This window comes from Panthera uncia, chromosome X (genome assembly GCF_023721935.1).
Source record: "Panthera uncia isolate 11264 chromosome X, Puncia_PCG_1.0, whole genome shotgun sequence".
Lineage (NCBI taxonomy): Eukaryota > Metazoa > Chordata > Mammalia > Carnivora > Felidae > Panthera > Panthera uncia.
In genome coordinates, this window is record NC_064817.1 from 121,955,140 (window position 1) to 121,975,699 (window position 20,560).

The 20,560-nt window shown below is 38.1% G+C and overlaps 1 protein-coding gene across 3 annotated transcripts in view; it reads left to right on the forward strand.

Annotated features, from left to right (window-relative positions):
* BRCC3 (BRCA1/BRCA2-containing complex subunit 3) overlaps window positions 1-18,818 on the forward strand; it is a 61,834-nt gene extending 43,016 nt beyond the window's left edge. For all 3 annotated transcript variants that reach the window (XM_049644538.1, XM_049644540.1, XM_049644539.1), the window contains 4 exons: window positions 12,814-12,945; window positions 13,376-13,419; window positions 15,978-16,146; window positions 17,547-18,818. In XM_049644538.1, coding sequence (XP_049500495.1) covers window positions 12,814-12,945; window positions 13,376-13,419; window positions 15,978-16,129 — 328 coding nt within the window. In that variant the 3' untranslated portion in view covers window positions 16,130-16,146; window positions 17,547-18,818. The remainder of the gene's footprint in view (window positions 1-12,813; window positions 12,946-13,375; window positions 13,420-15,977; window positions 16,147-17,546) is intronic.
* The last annotated feature ends 1,742 nt before the right edge of the window (window positions 18,819-20,560 follow it).

Genomic DNA, 20,560 nt, shown 5'->3' on the forward strand with positions numbered 1-20,560 from the left:
CCACATATGAGTGAAATCATATGGTATTTGTATTTCTCTGACTGACTTATTTAGCTTAGCGTTATACTCTCTAGCTCCATCCATGTCATTGCACATGGCAAGATTTCATTCTTTTTTATGGTCAAGTAATATTCCATTGTTTGTATATGTGTGTGTGTGTGTATGTGTGTATATACATATATATACACACATATACACATACAACACACACACACACACACACACACACCATTTCTTCTTCATTCATCAGTCAATGGACACTTGGGCTGTTTCTATATTTTGTCTATTGTAGATAATGCTGCTGTAAACATTGGAGTCATGACGCCCTTTGTATTTGTATGTTTGTATTCCTTGGGTAAACACTTAGTAGTGCAATTGGTAGATAATAAAGTAGTTCTAATTTGTAACTTTTTGAGGAACCTCCATACTGCTTTCCACAGTGGAGGCACCAGTTTGCATTCCCACCAACAGTACAAGAGGGTTCCTCTTTCTCCACATCCTCGCCAACACCTATTGTTTCTTGTGTTGTTGATTTTAGCCCCTCTGACAGATGTGAGGTGATATCTCATTGTAGTTGTGATTTGTATTTTCCTGATGATCAGTGATGTTGAGCATCTTTTTTTTTTTTTTATTTTTTAATATATGAAATTTACTGTCAAATTGGTTTCCATACAACACCCAGTTGATGTTGAGCATCTTTTCACGTGTCTGTTGGCCATCTGGATGTCTTCTTTGGAAAATGTGTATTCATGTCTTCTGCCCATTTTTAATTGGATTATTCATTTATTGGGTGTTGAGTTTTATAAGTTCTTTATATTTTAGATACTAATCCTTTATCACATATGTCATTTGCAAATATCTTCTCCCATTCCATAGGTCGCCTTTTAGTTTTGTTAATTGTTTCCTTTGCTGTGCAGAAGTATTTTAGTTTCATGAAGTCCTAATAGTTTATTTTTGCTTTAGTCTCCCTTGCCTCAGGGGACATATCTAGTAAGAAGTTGCTATGGCTGATGTCAAAGAAGTTACTGCCTGTGTTCTTCTCTAGGATTTTGATGGTTTCCTGTCTCACATTTAGGTCTTTCATCCATTTTGAATTTATTTTTGTGTATGGTGTAAGAAAGTGGTCCAGGTTCATTCTTCTGCATGTTGCTGTCCAGTTTTCCCAACACCAGTTGTTGAAGTGACTGTCTTTTTTCCACTGGATATTCTTTCTTGCTTTGTCAAAGATTAATTGACCATATAGTTGTCAGTTCATATCTGGGTTTTATGTTCTGTTATATCGATCTATGTGTCTATTTTGTGCCAGTACCTTATTGTCTTCATCACTACAGCTTTGTGATATAACTTGAAGTCTGGAATTGTGATGCATCCAGCTTTGCTTTTCTTTTTCAAGGTTGCTTTGGTTATTTGTGGTCTTTTGTGGTTCCATACAAATTTTAGGATGGTTTGTTCTAGCTCTGTGAAAAATGCTATTGGTATTTTGGTAGAGATTGCATGAAATGTGTAGATTGCTTTGGGCATTATAGACATTTTAACAGTATTCTTATCTATAAGTGTGGAATGTCTTTTCAGGTCTTTGTGATATCTTCAGTTTCTTCACCAGTGTTTTATAGTTTTCAGAGTACAGGTCTTTCACCTCTTTGATTAGGCTAGGCTTATTCCTAGGTATCTTATTATTATTGGTGTAATTGTAAATGGGATTGATTCTGGGGTGCCTGGGTGGCTCAGTCGGTTGAGCATTCAACTCTTGATTTTGGCTCAGATCACGATCCCAGGGTTGTGGGATCAAGTCCCGCATTGGGCTTCATGCTCAGCGTGGAACCTACTTGGAATTCTCTTTCACTCTCCCTCTGCTCCTTTTTACCACTTGTGTGCTCCCCTCTCTCTAAGAAATAGATAGATAGATAGATAGATAGATAGATAGGATCGATTCCTTAATTACTCTTTCTGCTACTTCATTATTGGTGCATAGAAATGTAACAGATTTTTGTACGTTGATTTTGTATCCTGTGATTTCACTGAATTCGTATATCAGTTCTAGCACTTTTCTGGTGGAGTCTTTTGGGTTTTCTATATAGAATGTCATGTTGTCTGCAAATAGTGAAAGTTTTATTTCTTCCTTGCCAAATTGGATGCCTTTTATTTCTTTGTGTTGTTTTAGTGCAATGGCTAGGAATTCTGGTACTATGTTAAATAGCAGTGGTGAGGGTGGACATCCCTGTCTTGTTCCTGACCATAGAAGAAAGCTCTCAGGTTTTCCCATTGAGGATGATATTATATGTGGGTTTTTTCTTATATGACCTTTATTATGTTGAGGTATGTTTCCTCTAAACCTAATTTTTTGAGGGTTTTCATCATCAATGGATGTTGTACTTTGTCAAATGCTTTTTGTGCATCTATTGAAATGATCATGTGGTTGTTATCCTTTCTGTTACTAATGTGGTGTATCATGTTGATAGATTTGTGAATATTGAACCACCCTTGCAGCCCAGGAATATATCCCACTTGATCGTGGTGAATGATTTTTTAATGTAGTGTTGGATTTGGTTTGCCAATATTTTATTGAGAAGTTTTGCGTCTATCTTCATTGTCATTCTTTTTTTAAAATATAATTTATTGTCAAATTAGCTAACATACAGTGTATACAGTGTGCTCTTGGCTTTGGGAGTAGATTCCCATGATTCATTGCTTACATACAACACCCCGTGCTTATCCCAACAAGTGCCCTCCCCAGTGCCCAACCCCTCTTTTTCCTCTCCCCTTGCTCCCCCCACATCAACACTCAGTTTGTTCTGTGTATTTAATAGTCTCTTATGGTTTGCCTCACTCTCTGTACTTTTTCCCCCCTCTTCTTCCCCCGTGGTCTTTGTTAAGTTTCTCAGATTCCACGTATGAGTGAAAACATGATATCTGTCTTTCTCTGACTGACATTTCACTTAGCATAATACCCTCCAGTTCCATCCACATTGTTGCAGATGGCAGGATTTCATTCTTTCTCATGGCTGAGTAGTATTCCATTAATGGGATCTTTGTCTGGTTTTGGTATTAGGGTAATACTGGCCTCACAGAATGAATTTGGAAGCTTTTCTTCCATTTCTATTTTTTGGAATAGTTTGAGAAGAATAGGTATTAACTCTTCTTTAAATCTTTGGTAGAAATCGCCTGTCTAGGTATCTGATCCTGGACTTTTGTGTGTTGGGAGATTTGTTCTTACTGATTCAATTTCTTTGCTGGTTATGGGTCTGTTAAAGTTTTCTATTTCCTCCTGTTTCAGTTTTGATAGTTTATAGGTTTCTAGGAATTTATCCATTTCTTTCAGGTTGTCCAATTTGTTGGCATATAGTTTTCCATAGTATTCTCTTATAATTGTTAATATTTGTATGGTGTGGGTTGTTATTTCTCTTCTTTTATTTGTGATCTTATTTATTTGGGTCCTTTCTCCTTTCTTTTTGATAAGTCTGGCTAGAGGTTTATCAATTTTATTAATTTTTTCAAAGAAACAGTTCCTGGTTTCATTGATCTTTTCTATTGTTTTTTTTTTTTTTTCAGTTTCTGTCTCATTTATTTCTGTTCTATTCTTTATCATTTTCTTCCTTCTGCTGGCTTTAGGCTTCGTTTGTTGTTCTTTTTCTAGCTCCTTTAGGTGTAAGGTTAGCTTGTTTGAGATTTTCCTTCTTGAGGTAGCCCTGTATTGACTGATTTTCTGGTTGAGCCATTCATTGTTTAATAGCAGGTTATTTAGCCTCCATGTATCTGTGGTCTTTTCCAAAGGTTTTCTTGATATGTATCTAGGTGCCATTTTCTTACTTGTTTTGTGGTGGTTTTTGTAGTTTTTCCCTGATCCTTTCTTCTCTTGCTCCCTTTCATGTTTTGTTAGCTTTCTTTAGTGATATCTTAGATTCCTTTCTCTTTATTCTTTGCATAGCTATTACTGATTTTTGACTTGTGGTTACCAATAGGTTTGTATATAACATCTTCTGAATGTTACAGTCTATGTTAAGTTGATGGTTGCTTAAGTTACTCCTGTACCCCCCATGTTTTAGGTTTATGGTGTCATATTTTAATCCTTTCATTTTATGACTCCCTTGACTGATTTTTGGAGAAATACTTATTGTTACAGCTTTTATATTTTTTACTTTTAATACTCTCACTTTTGGTCTTTCATTTCAACTCAAAGAATCCCCTTTAATATTTCTTATAGGGTTGGTTTAGTTGTCATGAACTCCTTTAGTTTTTGTTTGTCTGGGAAGCTATCTCTCCTGTTCTGAATGACCACCTTGCTGGATAGAGTATTTTTGGCTGCAGGTTTTTCCCATTCAGTACTTTGAGTGTATCATGCCACTCTCTTCTGGCTTGCCCAGTTTCTGTTGAGAAATCTGCAGCTACCATTATGGGTTTTCCCTTAAGCTAAGGACTTCTTTTGTCTTGCTGCTTTTAAGGGTTTTTTTCATTATCATTATATTTTACAAATTTAATTACAATATGTCTTGGTATTGGCCTGCTTTTGTTGATTTTGATGGGAGTTCTCTGTGCCTCTGGATCTGGATGTTTGTTTCCTTCCTCAGATTAGGGAAGTTTTCTGTTGTTATTTCTTGAAATAAATGTTCTGCCCCCTTTTCTATCTCTTCTTCTGGGATTTCTATAATATGAATTTATTATGAATGTTATTACATTCAATGGAGTCACTGAGGTCCCTAAGTCTATTCTCATGTTCCATAATTCTTTCTCTCTTTTGTTCAGCTTCATTATCTTCCATTATTTTCTCTTCTATCTCACTAATCTGTTACTCTGCTTCTTCCAGACTGCTGCACAATGCATCAGGCCTGTTTCAAATCTCATTTATTGCATTCTTCATTTTTGATCCTTTTTCTTAAGTGTTTTATCTCTGGATCCAGAGGTTATTTAGAAGTATGTTATGTAGCTTCTAAATACTTTGGTATTTCCATATCTTTCTGTTGTTGATTTCCAATTTAATTCCACTGTGTTCAGAATAAAATACTTTATGTGACTTGAATCCTTTAAAAATTATGGAGAATGTGTTATGGCCCAGTATATGGTCTATAGGTAAACTTTCTGTGTGTATTTGAAAAGTTGTTCTACTGTTGGGTGAAGTGTGCCTATAAATATCAATTAGATCAAGTTGTTTTATAGTGCTTTTCAAGTCTTTATCCTTACTGATATTTGTGTCTACTGTTCTATCAATTTTTGAGAGAAGGTTTTTGAACCCTCCAGCTATAATTGTGGATCAGTCTGTTATTATAGTTCTATCAGTTTTTTATTAATATCTTCTTAAGCTCTGTCATTAGGTGTATACATGTTTAGGACTGTTATGTATTTTTTATGAATTCACCTTCTTGTCATTATGAAATTACCTTCTCCATCCCTGTTAATATTCTTTGCTCCAAAATCAACTTTGTCTGATATTAATATAGCTATACCTACTCTCTTTTGAGTATTGTTAGCACGTTTTGTCTTTTTACTTTTAGCTTATTTTTGTCTTTAAATTTAAAGTGTAATTCTTGTAGTTAGCATATAGTTGGGTCTTCCTTACCATCTTGCTGTTTGTTTTTTATTTGTCTTATCTGATTTATGTTCACCTTTTCCTCTTTTGCCTTCTTTTGGATTGAGTAATTTTTATGATTTAATTTTATCCCCTTTTTAGGTCTATTAGCTATAATTTTTTGTTATGTTACTTCAGTGCTTGCTTTAGGGAATATAGCACATCGTCACCATTGACATATTGGGTGGGATAACTGTAGTGGTGGTGGGACTCCTGTATATTTTGGGGTGTTGGGCAGTAGCATCCCAGGCCTTTACCTGCTAGATGCCAGGAGCACCTCCTCAGTTGTAGCAATAAGAAATGTTTCCAGACATTGCGAGATGTTTCCTGAAGGGGAAAACCATCTCTGGTGAAAAACCGCTGGTTTACATATTTTTACTTATCGCAGTCTGCCTTCAAGTGGTATTATAGTAGTTCACATGAACTATTAAGAACCTTGGAACACTATACATCCACTTCTCTCCTGGTTTTTGTGCTAATGTACACAACACGTAGATTTTACTTGTTTGTATGTTATAAAAACATGTTGTTATTTCGTTTTACTTTAAACAATTGACTATCTTTTCAAGAAATTTAAATAAAAAAGTGTCATGTAGACAGACATATAGATATGTATATATACATAGTTATACAGACATATATACATATATACAGTTATACATATATATAGTTATACATATAAATATGTATGTATATAGTTATAATGGTTATTTTAAGATGCTTGTCCGCTAATTCTTTCATCTTTGATATTTCTGTTTCTGTTGACTTATTTTTTCTTGTTTATGGGTCACATTTTTCTGCTTTTTCCTATGCCTAGTAATCTTATATGAATGCCAGGTATCGTTAATTTCACTAATTGTCCCTTTGAGGTTTCGTATCTAGCCAGAAAGCACTTTGCTTACCAGCTTTTCTCTTTTAGCTTTTTTATTGTTAGGAAAAAAACTCATGTACCTCACCTTATTTTTTTTTCCTTTCTAAGGAAAAGTTAATAGGCTTCTGCAACTCTAAGGAATACTTTGTCGCCAAAAATTAAGGAACATTTGGACTGAGTAGATTGGAAGGTATGGAGAAAGAAAAAGGAGTTAAACCACTCATTCCCAAACTTGGCTGAGCACTGGAATCACCCAAGTAGTTTAAAAAATACACTGAGCCTATCCAAAAAGGCTACATACTACACAATTCCAACTATAGGACATGCTACAAGAGGAAAAGCTATAGAAACAGTAAAAAGATTGCCAGGGGTTAGGGAGAAAAGAGGACTTTTAGGGCAGCGAAATTATTCTGTATGATATTATAATGGGGTACATGCCATTATACATTTGTGAAAACCCACAGAATGTACACCAAGAGTGAGTCCTAATGTAAACTATGGACTTCGTGTGATATTGATAAGTCACTGTAGGCTTACCAGTTATTACAAAGGTACTACTCCGGTGCAGGATGTTGCTAATGCTATATGCATGTGTGGGGACATCTCTGTACCTTCCTCTCCATTTTGCCATGAACCTAAAACTGCTATAAAAAATTTTGTGTGTGCGCACACACACACACACACACACACACACACTTGCTCTGGATGTCTGGGTTCCTCCCCCAGAGACTGTGATTTGTATCATAGGTAAAGAATGATGCCTGGGCATCAGGACTTGTAAAAGAGCTTAAACGTTCTCACCACAAAAAGAGGAATGGTAATTATGTGATGTAATGGAGGTGTTAGCTAACTCTATGTTGATAATTATTTTGCAGTGTGTAAGTGTATCAAATCAATGCCTCGTATACCTTAAACTTACACAATATTATATATCAATTATATCTCAATAAAGTTGGAAAAATAAGGAAAGAGAAAAAAGACAATTACATACTTAATTTGTTGCTGAACAGTCAAGGAAGTTTTTGCTGAAGAAAACATTCTTTTTATTCTTTACTAAGATATAATTGACATATAACATTATGTTAGTTTCAGGTATGCAACACAATGATTCAATATTTGTATACACTGTGATATGGTCACCACAATAAGTCTAGTTACCAACCCTCACCACACAGTTACAAAAATTATTTTTCTTGTCATGAGAACTTTCAAGATCAACTCTCTTAGCAACTTCCAAATATGCAATTCAGTATTATTGACTATAGTCACCATGCTGTACATTGCACCCCCGGGACTTGTTTATTTTATAACTTGAGGTCTGTACCTCTTGATCCCCTTCATTCATTTTGCCCATCCCCCTACCCCTTCCTCTTTGGCAATTACCACTGTGTTTTCTGCATCTATTAGTTTTGTTCACTTATTTTGTTTTTTAGGTTCTACATGTAAGTAAAATGGTGTGGTATTTAAAGAAAGCATTCTCAAGCTGTTTTCTGGTGGATGAGTAAAAGTTAGCCAAGTAAAAATGGCGGGGGAGGCGGGAGAAACTCCAGGTAGAGGAAACAGCATGTTGGAGGGTCAGAGATGGGAAGGAAGTTGGGTATACATGAGATTCTTTTTTTGCATTTGTTTTTTCCACTGCCACTCTTTTTATTGTTTGTATATTTCACGACTATTATTTCTGTATGTAAATTTTTCCTTCCTGAATTCCTTTATTCTTTGAGTTAATTTTACCTTTGGTTTTTTGGAGACTTCTAGATAAATATCATATTTCACCTGTAAGTAAAAATAGTTTCACTTCTTCAATTTCTGTACTTGTAATTGATTTCTTATGTATAACTGTATTGGCTAACATCTACTTTACAACATTTAAATAGTAGTGGAAGTAGTAAGAACTTGTGCTTTGTTTCTGATCCTTGTGGAAATCCCTGTGGCATCTCACTCTTAAGTAAGATAGTATTCAGGACTAAGGTTAACATACTTTTTCATAGTAAGTAAGTATGCCTGAGTGGCTCAGTCAGTTGAGCACCTGACTCTTGATTTCACCTCAGGTCATGATCCGAGGATCATGGGATCAAGCCCCACATTGGGCTCTCTCTACCTCTGCCCCTATCACCTGCTCACACACACACTCTCTCTCTCTAATAAAAAAAAAGATACATTCCTACTTTTGTCTTTTATTCTGTGTTGTAATCAGGATTGAGTGTTGAATTTTGTTAATTTTTTCAGTATCTATGGAGGCAATTAATACTTTCTTCAGATCTCTTAATATGATGTATTAATAGATTTCCTACCATTGAACCAAGCTTGGCTTCTGAAAAAATATCCTGTTGAATTGCCTTAATGTGATATCAGGCTTTGCTCACTGATATTTTGTTTATTATGTTTGCATAAGTAATCATAAGTTTAGCTTTTTTGAATTTTTGGTACTGCTTGAGTCAGGTTTAGTCATCCATATTGTACTTGCTCCCCAAGAATTGTTTGGACTTTTCTTTCATTTTTTTAGGCTCTTGTGCAATGTATGTAGCATTGAGGACAATGTATTGTTTGAATATTCCCCAAAGGAAGCAGCAGGGTCTTTTATTTGGGGGGTGGTAGGTATTCCCTTGGTATATTTCTCTGTTTGCTATGGAAATTGGTCTGTTTATGTTTTCTTTCCTAATGAGGTCAATTTTGGTAAATTGTATTTTCCCATGAAACTATCCATTTTGTCTTGTTTTCCAATTTATTTGCAGAGAGATTGATCTGCCGGATAGTCTCCTATGGTATTTTACATCTCTCCTTTTTAATAGTTACCTCCTCCTTGTCATTTCATATTTTGTGTATTTGTGTTTTTTTCCTTTTCTCTCCTTGATTATGTTAGCTAGTAGTGTGTCTATTTTGTTAATTTTCTCAAAACAATCATTCTTTATATTAATTTGATTGTTTTTTTCCTCCCAATCGCATTAGTTTTTCTTGTAGCTTTCATTTTTCCCTTCCTTTATATTTTACTTCAGTTATTTTGTTGTGTTTTATCTTAGTAATTGGAGTTTAGGGGTTAATTAATATATTGTTGGTCCTTCATTGATATATAAGTGCTTAAGGCTATGATTTTCCACTGATCTCTGCTTTAAATATATCCCACAGATGCTGGGATAGTAGTATTTTCATTTTCATTATTTTTTAAAAACTCCTTTTAGTTTCCATTTCACCCACCCATTGTGCTCCAGTCTTCCTTCCCTCCAATCTGGTATCTACGATGTAGCCTATTTGAAATGGTCCTGCTCCCTAATGCCCTCAGAAAAAAAGCCCCAAACTGGAAGCTGTTCATGGTTTGCCTGTTTCCCTAGCTAGAGTCTCTCCTGGTCATATCTATGCCCACGCTGCCTGCAGTATCTGTTCCCCTTTACTACTTAGTGAATGCCTACTCATTTTTGAAGACTAAGCTCAAATTTCGGAATGCTTCTCTGAAACTCCTTAATACCTAGTACCACCCAAGCTAAGTATTCCTTCTCAGAACTAAGTAGGACACTATATTTCCTTTATCATAATACTTAAACATTTTATTTTAGTATTTAATCTCTCTAATAACATTGTAAGATCTTTGAAACAAAGGCTTGCCTTTTGTCACTGTACGCCTGGTGCTCAGAAAATAATTGTTGAACAATCCCTTTGGCAGTAGACTTCCACACTAGTATCTTAATATGTTCTGACCTGTCAGAAACTTAATTTGCTTGGTTGATTTTAGCTTTTCAGTTGAAGTGAAATGCATATAGAAAAGTGCCCTAATTTTAATGTTCAGCTCAATAAGTTTTCACAAAGTGAAGACACCCATGCATCCGCGACACAGATCAGTTCCAAGAATTTTCACAAAGTAAATGTTCCTATGAAGTTGCAACACATAGCGATAGGTGCCATTTTATTTGGCCCAGTTCTTGTAGCTGCTCTCAACAGGAATACTGGGAATAACTATTCCAGCTATTACAGTTGACCCGTAAACAGCAGAAGGATTAGGGGTGCCGACTCCCTGTGTGGTAAGAAACCCACGTAGAACTGTTGGATTGTCCACAAACTTCACTACTAATAACTCACTATTGACCAGAAGCCTTAATACAGTAACATAAACTAATTAACACATGTTTTGTATGGTATATGTGTTATACACTGTGTTCTTACAAAAAAGTAAGCTACAGAAGAGAGAATGTTATTGAGAAAATCATAAGGAAGAGAAAATACAGTCACAGTCCTGCACTGTACAAAATCTACTTCCTGTGGAGCTTAGACCCCTGCTGTCCCACGGCCAACTGCAGTTCATTAGCAGAAGCAGGATCTCTGCCCTAAGCTTTGCATCTCTGCCTCCATAGGTTGCGGGGTTGTAGTTTTGAGTGAACTGACAGAGGCTCTAGCCATTTCCAATAGGAGTTTATGGAAATGTGTGTCCAGTCCCATTTCTGCTCTTAGTCCTGACAAACTCGGTAGGAAACCCTACTAAATAGCCTTATGGCAGCAGGAGGCTGACTTCTTCCAGGTGTTTGGAATCACCAGTAATAACAGTCACCGTGGGGCGCCAGGGTGGCTCAGTCAGTTAAGTGTCTGACTCTTGATTTTGGCTCAGGTCATGATCTCACGGTTCGTGAGTTGAAGCCTTGTGTCGGGTCCTGTCCTGACAGTGAGGAGCTTGTTTGGGATTCTCCCAATCCGTCTCCCTCTGCCCCTCCCCTGCTTGCACTCTCTCTCCCTGTCTCTCTCAAAATAAATAAATAAATAAATAAAGGGGCACCTGGTGGCTCAGTCGGTTAAGCCTCTGACTTCAGCTCAGGTCACGGTCTTGCGGTCTGTGGCTCTGAGCTCCATGTCGTGCTCTGTGCGGAGAGCTCAGAGCCTGGGCCCTGCTTCGGATTCTGTGTCTCCCTCCCTCTCTCTCTCTCTGCCTCTCCCCAGCTTGCACTCTGTTTCTCTCTTTCAAGAAGTAAACATTAAAATACATACATACATACTTATAGAAAAAATAACAGTCATGTATATTACTGCAAAGGGCCTTCTGCACACCAAAAGCAGCTACTTGGATGTGAGGAGGGGTGCTTGTAATTCTCCATTATTTGGATCCTACCTATTATTAGGGTATAGAGCCCAGACACATTCTGCTGGATGCGAAAGAGAGAGAGGAGGGCTAGATCTTATGCTGCTGTTCTGCCATGTGCCAGTGAGGCCTCACAGTGCCAGCGGCCCTCAACCTGGATGCTCCACTGAACCCACCATTAGGTGGAGTTTAGGCGTATTTGGGGTGAGAAGTAGGTTAGAGGTAGATTAGTTGACCTCAGTAACAAGCATGTTTGTTTCTCCTGTTCTAGCGTGAAAATACAAGTAGTTATGAATTTCTTACCTATTTCCCTCCCAGGGGAGAGAATGGGAAGTAAGGGCCACTGGTGAACACTGATTTAGAACAAATGAGCATTTATATGAGTAATCCCATTTACATAATGAATCTGATGGAATCATTGAAGAGTCTGCAGTTACTTTTCCCCAGGCTTTGTGATCAATGTGTTCAACCCCACTGGCAACTTCTCAACAAAAAACAGCATTAATTAGATATTCCCCTTTTCCCCTTGTGCTCCCAAGTCCTCCATTAAGTTTATGAAAGGGCTCCAGGTTTTCTAGGAGAATAGAGAATATTGACTCTGCAAATGTGCTTCTAATTTGCTCCCCAGATGAGCTCAGTTAGAACTCAGTCCCCTTTGATGTTGCGCTACTAAATGAATGACAAGAATGTCTAATCTTTGAGTACAGCGTATCCCAAAATTTCTATTAGGACTATAGAAAACTTCTGATTATGACAACTCGGCATTAAAAACTAACCCCCTTCTTGGTATATATCCAAAGAAAATAAAATATGGGTCTCAAAATGATATCTGCACTCCAATATTCATTGCAGTATTATTCACAGTAGACCAGATACATAAGCAACCTTAAGTTCTGTCAATGGATGAATTGAAATAAATAAAAATAGCCAAACTCATTGAGTTGAGAGTACAATGGTGGTTGCTATGGCAGGAGTGGTGCAGGGGAAAACGAGGAAGTGTTGTTCAAAGGGTACAAAGTTTCAGTATGAATGAGTTCTGGAGATCGAATGCACAACATGCTGAGTACAGTTAACAATACTGTGTTGTATACTTGATATTTTCTAAGAAGGTAGATCTTAAGTATTCTTACCACATACACACAAAAAGAATGGTAACTATGTGAGGTGTTGGATATGTTAATTAGCTTAAGTGTCGTGATCATTTTACTCAAAATATCAATGTCAAAATATCAATTTCTACACCTTCAATGTATGTAATTCCTTTTTGTCAGTTACACCAAAATAAAGCTGGAAACATAAAACTGACCTGAACTGATTGTCTTGCAGGTATGAGAGGATTGAAATCCCAATCCATATTGTGCCTCATGTAACCATTGGGAAAGTATGCCTTGAATCAGCAGTCGAGCTGCCCAAGATCCTGTGCCAAGAGGAGCAGGACGCATATAGGAGGATCCATAGGTAGAGTCTTCCCTCCTCTGTCGTCTGTGAGAAAGTGTGTTAACAATCTGTTTCACATTCGTTGCTTTCCTGCTGCACTTTGAACCCTTCAAGGGCAAAGGCACTTTTTGGTTGTTAAAAAAAATAAACTGCAACATCTTAGTAGCTCTGTTGCCAAGCAGTGGGTCTGGTCTTTCCCAATAAATGTGTACTATATGAAGTGAGAGACAGTAATTTAATATCATCTCTTTGAATTATCTTGAAGTTCTGAAGAAAATCAGATCCCCAAATAATGCAAAATTTAACTGTAATGTGATTTAAATTATACATATTCATCTAATCCAACTGGCAAAGGTCTGGTGCAGTTTATCACTTGTTAAATTGTCCATGACCACTTTGTTTTCCTTTCAGTGCTGCTTTGCTACTGACCTAAACTATTTTATCCCTTTAGCCTTACGCATCTGGACTCAGTAACCAAGATCCATAACGGCTCAGGTAAGGTTTGTTTGTTTGTTTGTTTTTTTAGAACATAGGCAGTGATCCCTAAATACTCAGCTGACAGGAACAAATTTCGTGTTAAGTGCTTGAAGTGATAGGTACAAGTTCTCCTTGGATTTCCTTTTTCAAGAGTTTTGCCGTTCCTTAATCCTACTCCCAAGTTTTCTTTAGGACCCTGTGGACCGTTTACTATATATACAACTAGAATAAGGCTGGAAGAAAGACTGGAACAAGCTTTATGATAATTTTCCTAGGTGGTGTGCTGGTGTATGTTTAACCCCAGCTCTCAGGGAGGGGGAAGGGCCCTGAGTTTTTGTGTTTGCCAGTTTCCATGGTGTAATACCCCTACCGTGGCTGATTTCAAATAACTAATGTGGCTTCAACCAGCTTGCAGACTTCCTGAAATTTCAACGGATGGCTCTCATGAGCTGATCTAAACTGGTTCCAGCACACCACTACTAGCCTATTATGGTGGGAGTTGAAAGAGATGGAGAGACAGATAGAAGGGAGGGTATGAAAGAGGAAATCGTTTTATGTCAGTGAACACAGAAGGAATTCCTACACAAGGCCAAGGAACAGAAACTCAGTACAATATACGTACTAAATCACTTTTCTCCAGCATACGCTCCTACCCTTCCATTCCTCGTCTTTGAGGCCATTCTGTGTAGTCTTCCCCAGCGACTGTCAAAGTCATCAGTGGGGAAGAAGGTGAGGCTGTTACTTTTAGAGGAAAAGAAGAGATGACTCGGCATATCTGTCCCATCATTTCTATCTGGAGGTAAAACATGACAAAGAGCTAAAAGTTGGCAATATATGATATGTAGCCATACTCTAAAGCTGCAGTAATTTAAAAATTATAAAAAATGAACAATTAAACCAGTAGAACTGAATAGAGCCCAGAATTGGGCCCATGTGTATATAAAAATTTATATTTAATAAATCTATCACTTCGAATCAGTAAGAAAGGATGGATTATTTACTAAATAGTGTTGGGCAAGTTCACTTGTTTGTTAGTTCATTCAAGAAACATATGAGCACCTGCTCTCAGCTAGGCACTATTCTAGGCACTGGGGCTTGGTGACAAACAGAAGAGACATTCTTTTTTTGTAATCTTTTAATGTTTATTTATTTTTGAGAGAGAGAGAGACAGAGTATGAGCAGGGGAGGAGCAGAGAGAGAGGGAGACACAGATCATGACCTGAGCCGAAGTGGATGCTTAACCGACTGAGCCACCCGGGTGCCCTTGTACATTTTTTATTATTATTTATACACACACACACACACACACACACACACACACATATATATCCAAGAGACATTCTTAATCTTCATGGGCTTCTATTTTTCTATTAACATTTGGAGGAAAATAGAGTCCTACCTAAAATCCTACACAAAAGTAAATTCCAGATATATTTAAGCTTTTTAAAAAATTGTTTTGAGTTCGTTTATTTATGTATTATTAAGTAATCTCTGCACCCATCACGGGGCTCAAACTCATGACCCTGAGATCAAGAGCCGCAGGGTCTTCTGGCTGAGCCAGCCAGGCACCCCTAAAGGGGTTGGCAGTTACGATGACGACATATCCCACCAGTTCTACATAGACCCCAAAGAGTTGAAAACAGGTGTTCAAAGAAAAACCTGTACAGAAGTATTCATAGTAACATTATTCACAATGGCCAAAAGGTGGAGACACCCGAGTGTCTGTCAGTGGGTAGACAAAGTGTGATCCATCCAGACAGTGGAGTACTGCTCAACAACAAAGAGAACTGCTGAGACATATACCACCTGGATGAAACTCAAGGGAATTGTGCCAAGTGAAGGAAGCATTGCACAAAATACTGCATACTTTATAGTTCCATTTATATGGAACTATATACATATATCTGGGAAGATGCACCCCACAGTCTTACACTGGTCATTTTCAAGAAGTCATATGTTATAAGGGAGAAAAAGATATTTCCATTAGGCAGAATTTGTTTCAAAAAGAGGACTATAGAATCTTTGTCTCCCCATCAAGCTGAACATGAATGACGGGAGCTCCCTGACTCTTCATCTCTCTGTTGTCCTCATTTTAAAAGAGTGGCTCTACACTGTATACACTGCATGTTAGCTAACTTGACAATAAATTATATTAAAGAAATAAAAAAAAAATTAAAGAGTAGTTCTGAGGTGAGTTGAATTAATGTATTTATTTCTTAAATAGATGAAACATTGGAGCCATTTTCCTACTGGGCTTGTGGAAAAATAAGTGGCAGAAGGCAGAGTCGTTGCTCTCTGGGAGTCGGGGTCACTGGTCGTTTGCACCGTGCCAATGCCCGGGGCTGGGGAAAGAGACCTGTAGTTCTTAGCCCTTCTGCAGGAGGGAGGAAAGAGCCAGTTTCTGCTCTCTGCATGGCCAGGCTTCCCTCCACCTTATGGATCCAGGCATACTCAGGAAGGTGTCCAAGATCGTCTGCTAGTCCCACTTCCTTCTCCAGCTCCTTCTTTATGTGCTCATGGTTGGGGGGCTCCTAGTGGCAGAGTGTTCCCTCATCTGTGCGTTTCTTGCATTGAAGTGTTCACCAAGAACCTGTGCAGCCAGATGTCAGCAGTCAGTGGGCCTCTCCTGCAGTGGCTGGAGGACAGACTGGAGCAAAACCAACAGCATTTGCAGGAGTTGCAACAAGAAAAGGAAGAGCTTTTGCAAGAACTGTCTTCTCTAGAATAAACCAGGAGACCAATGGGGTAAATTTTGTTTTTTCAATTTGTATATTAAGCATGGTCTGAAAATTAACCCACCTCATGTGTAGACAGACAGCAGCGCAGCCCCTATTGTAGCCCAGTGGAAGGGTGTTAATAATGCACTGAGCACAAGATGTCTTCCTGAAAGTTTCACTGTAACTGGCCTACAAAGTGCATACGAAGATGATTTCAGTAGTAAAGTTTTTTTTTAAAGGCTATGGAAGGTACATTGGCATGGACATCTTGGAAGGAAATATCCAAGTATATTTCAAATGTTTACTTTTCCCTTGCTTAGCTTTGAAGTCTTTATTTTCATTTTTAGACACAATCCCTAGAATAAGTTAAAGGCAGAAGAGCGTTTCGTGTTTCAATCTTGTAGTTATGAGAGTTATGCTCATGTTGGACAAGTAAATGAGTATACTACAGTTTTTTTTAAATCTTTTTTTTAATGTTTATTTATTTTTGACAGAGAGAGAGAGAGACAGAGACAGAGACAGAGCATGAGTGGGGGAGGGACAGACAGAGGGGGAGACACAGAATCCGAAGCAGGCTCCAGGCTCCAAGCTCCAAGCTGTCAGCATAGAGCCCGATGCGGGGCTCAAACTCACAGACTGCGAGACCATGACCTGAGCCCAAGTGGGACGCTCAACCGACTGAGCCACCCAGGCGCCCCTGAATATACTATAGTTAATGGAGGGAAGTGAAGGTGGCTCATTAGCGCCCTACCCGTACTCTTAGCCCTCATTGAGAGCCATATGGCTTATGTCTTCCTTCTTGATCTCTAGAATATTAGGCATTCTGAGATACCTATCGAAGGTTGAATCTATGTGGGTGCCGTTCTAACCAAATAGATGAGTTCTAGCATATTTGACTCTGAAGCAAATTCCTACTGAAGAGTTCCTATTTACCTAGGAACTGCCATTATGATATAAATAGGTTTTTCCAGAAACACTCAGGACTTATGATGTAACACAAATCATGTTTTAACAAGTTGTGTTGCATTATTCTTTCTATGTATAACTACAAATGATAAGCGTGTCTTCAGAAAAGAGTCCAGCCTCTTGTATACTTGAAATTAAAGTGAGAATTGGAGGAAGTGGGAAGAAAGAAAACAATCTCAACAATAGTGGCAAAGGGTTGCTTTTTGTTGTTTGATTTTTCTTCTTGCTTCTCCCTAGCCTATTGTGTTTCAGATTTCAAGGTTTAGTCCACCTGCACGTGAATCACTTGGAGGTCAGCCTTCATCTCTCGGGGTGGAACCTAGAAATCTCTGTGAATGCCCCAGCTGATTCTAAGGCATACTGAAGTTTAAAAACCACTACTGTAGGGCACAGGGAGTGTAAATGCCGTATTTTCTGTAATTTCCCACAGCCACAGTTCTCTATTTTTTTCTTTCCTTGTAGGAAAAATGAAATTATCCAGGTATAAAATTAATTAAGCTAAATCAGTTTTGAAGAAGTTGGAAGACTCACATTACCTGACTTGCAGACTTACTATAAAGCTACAGTGATCAAGACAGTATGGTATATGTGCAACTGATTTCGACAAACGTGTAAAAGCAATTCAATGGAGTGAGGATAAATAGTCTTTTCAACAAGCTATGCTGGAGCGATTTACACCCATAGGCAAAAAAATGAACTTTGACCTAAGCTGCACACCTTAGACAGAAATTAATTCAAAAAATATCATGGATTTAGATAGAAGATGTAGAACTAGAAATCTTTTAGGGAAAAAACAATCAGAGAAAAATCATGAGTTCTTGGGCTCCACCACAAAAGCACAGTCCTAAAAGGAAAGAACTGCTACGCTGGACTTCATCAAAATGAAACACTTTTGCTCTGTAAAAAATTTAAGAGGCGGAAATTATTGAGGGAAATTATTTGCAAACAATATATCTGATCAATCTAGACTATATAAAATCAACAATAAAAACCATCCATTTAGAAAGTGAGCAAAAGACACGAATAGACATTTCGCTAAAGAGGACATGTGGATGGCAGGTAAGCACACGAAGAGATCTTCAACTTCATTAGTCAGGAGGGAACGCAAATTAAAACCACAATGAATTACAATTACACATTTATCAGAATGGCTGAAGAAGAAATAGTAAAAATACCAGATGCTGTTGAGCATACAAACCAGATATCTCATACAGTACTTGTAGGAATGTTAAATGGTACAGCTTCCCTAGAAAAGAGTTTGGAAATTTCTAACAAAGTTAAACACACATGTGTCATACAGCCCAGCAGTTGCACTCCTGGACATTCATCCCCCAGAAGTGAGACCCTATGTTGGCACAAAAACTCGTACACCAATGTTCTTAGCAGCTTTATTTAACAGCTAAAAACTGGAGACAACCCAGCTGTCTTGCAACTGAGTGAGGGATTAAAGCAAGCACCTGTACCATGGAATACTGCCCTGCAGTTGAAGAAAAACAGACGACTATTGATCTACACAACTTGGGTGGACCTCAAGGGTATTACGATGAATGAAGAAGCCAGTTTGAAAATGTCACATGCTCTGTGACTGCATTCTTGAAATGGCAAAACTATAGAAATGAGGAACAGATTCACGTTTGCCAGGGTAGGGACTGGAGGAGGTATGAGATACGTGCGACTGTAAAGGGATCGACCTAGGGAGTTCCTTTGTGCCAATGAAATAATTCTGTATCTTAATTATGGTGTTGATTACATTATTCGTGCTAAAACTACATAGACCCACAAATGAATGCATGTAAACTCTGATGAAACCAAATAAGGTCTATAGTTTCGTTAGCAGTATTGTACCATCATCAATAATGCTCGTTTTGAAGTTGTACTAATCATGTAAGATCTTAACCACTGGAGGAAACTGGGTGAAGGGTACATGGGACGCACTGTACTATTTTTACAATTTCCTGTAAATCTATAGTTATTACAAAATAAAAAGTTAGAAGTATTAAATAAGGAACTAGGATGAATGGTACTTAATTTATGAAATAAGATAAGAGTGATAAAAAGAAAACCCAAGAGGAATAAAATGATTTGAATGTTTTCACAGGCCAAGGTTGAGCACACGTCCCTTTCCTTTACTGGGTTTCAGTTTTTTCATTTTATAAAGTTGGAGTAGATGACCACCAACGTTCCTTGAGGTCAGTGCTCAGTCTTTAAAAGTGTTCAGCAGCACAGGGAACAGTGATATAAAGATGATGTATCATTACTTTCTCGCTAATTGGGCTTACTTTCCACCAAATATTGCATTCACTTTGCAACTCTGTATCCCCTTCTGGTTAGTAGATCATCTATTTTCAATCACAGCCAAAATTCTGATGGGAACAATATGGACACTTCCTCTGTTTTCTCATCTTCATTCATCAGCTCATTGCGTTATGACCTCTGCCCATATCATTCCGTTCAAACCACTCTTGCCGAAGTTATCCAATGACCTCCACATAGTGACAGCAGATGCTTTCCATACCCTTAACGAACCTGCCAGTCTCGACACAGCTACTTTTCTTTGAAATCTACCTCTCCTGGCTTCTGCTATTTTCTGGTTTTTCTCTCCTCTAGCTGTTCCTTCTCAAGTTCATTCATAGGCTTGTCTATTGTTGCTTACCTATATGGAGTTGACAGACAAATCCGTGTGTCCATCCAGACCTCTGTGTGAACTCTAAATCTCCATTTCCACCTGCCTTCAACCCATTTCCACTGTATCTCTTAATATATCTAAATCTGGACTCCTGGTTTTCAATCTCAACCATATTCCTTTGTTTCTTACCTCAGTGAACAGAACAACGTTTTGCATAAAGCAGAAACTGAATAGACATCTTTTTTTTTAAATGTTTATTCATTTTTGAGAGAGAGAGAGAGAGAGAGAGAGAGCGAGCGAGCGAGTGAGCATTAGCGGGGAGGGCCAGAGAGAGAGGGAGACACAGAATCCAAAGCAGGCTCCAGGCTCTGAGCTGTCAGCACAGAGCCTGATGCAGGGCTCGAACTCAGGAACTACAAGATCATGACCTGAGCCGAAGTCAGATGCTCAACCGACTGAGCCACCCACGGCCCTGGAATAGACATCTTTAACATCTCTCCATCGCCTTCTAAACTATTTAGATTGCTAGAAATATGGCACTTTGAAGTTCTTTTTCTAACCTGATAGTCTGAGTTGTAATCTGTAAAACAGACATGTGGGGGGAAAGGTAGGTACGCGGAGGTGTCAAAGTGCCTGGTGGCTAAGGAGGCAGAGCTGGAATTACTGCACAAAGGCCTTGGTAGGGGAAAATCTAGTGAAAGTCATGGTGTGCTGGTGCCCTCAGGGTCAGGAGGCAGCCAGTCATCGGCCACATTAAATAAGTAACTTGATTGTGCAAATCATGAGGAAAGGGGGAGCTAGGTTTCTCAGTGTCAGAAAAATAACTTATAAACATGAAAAGAGGGAACAG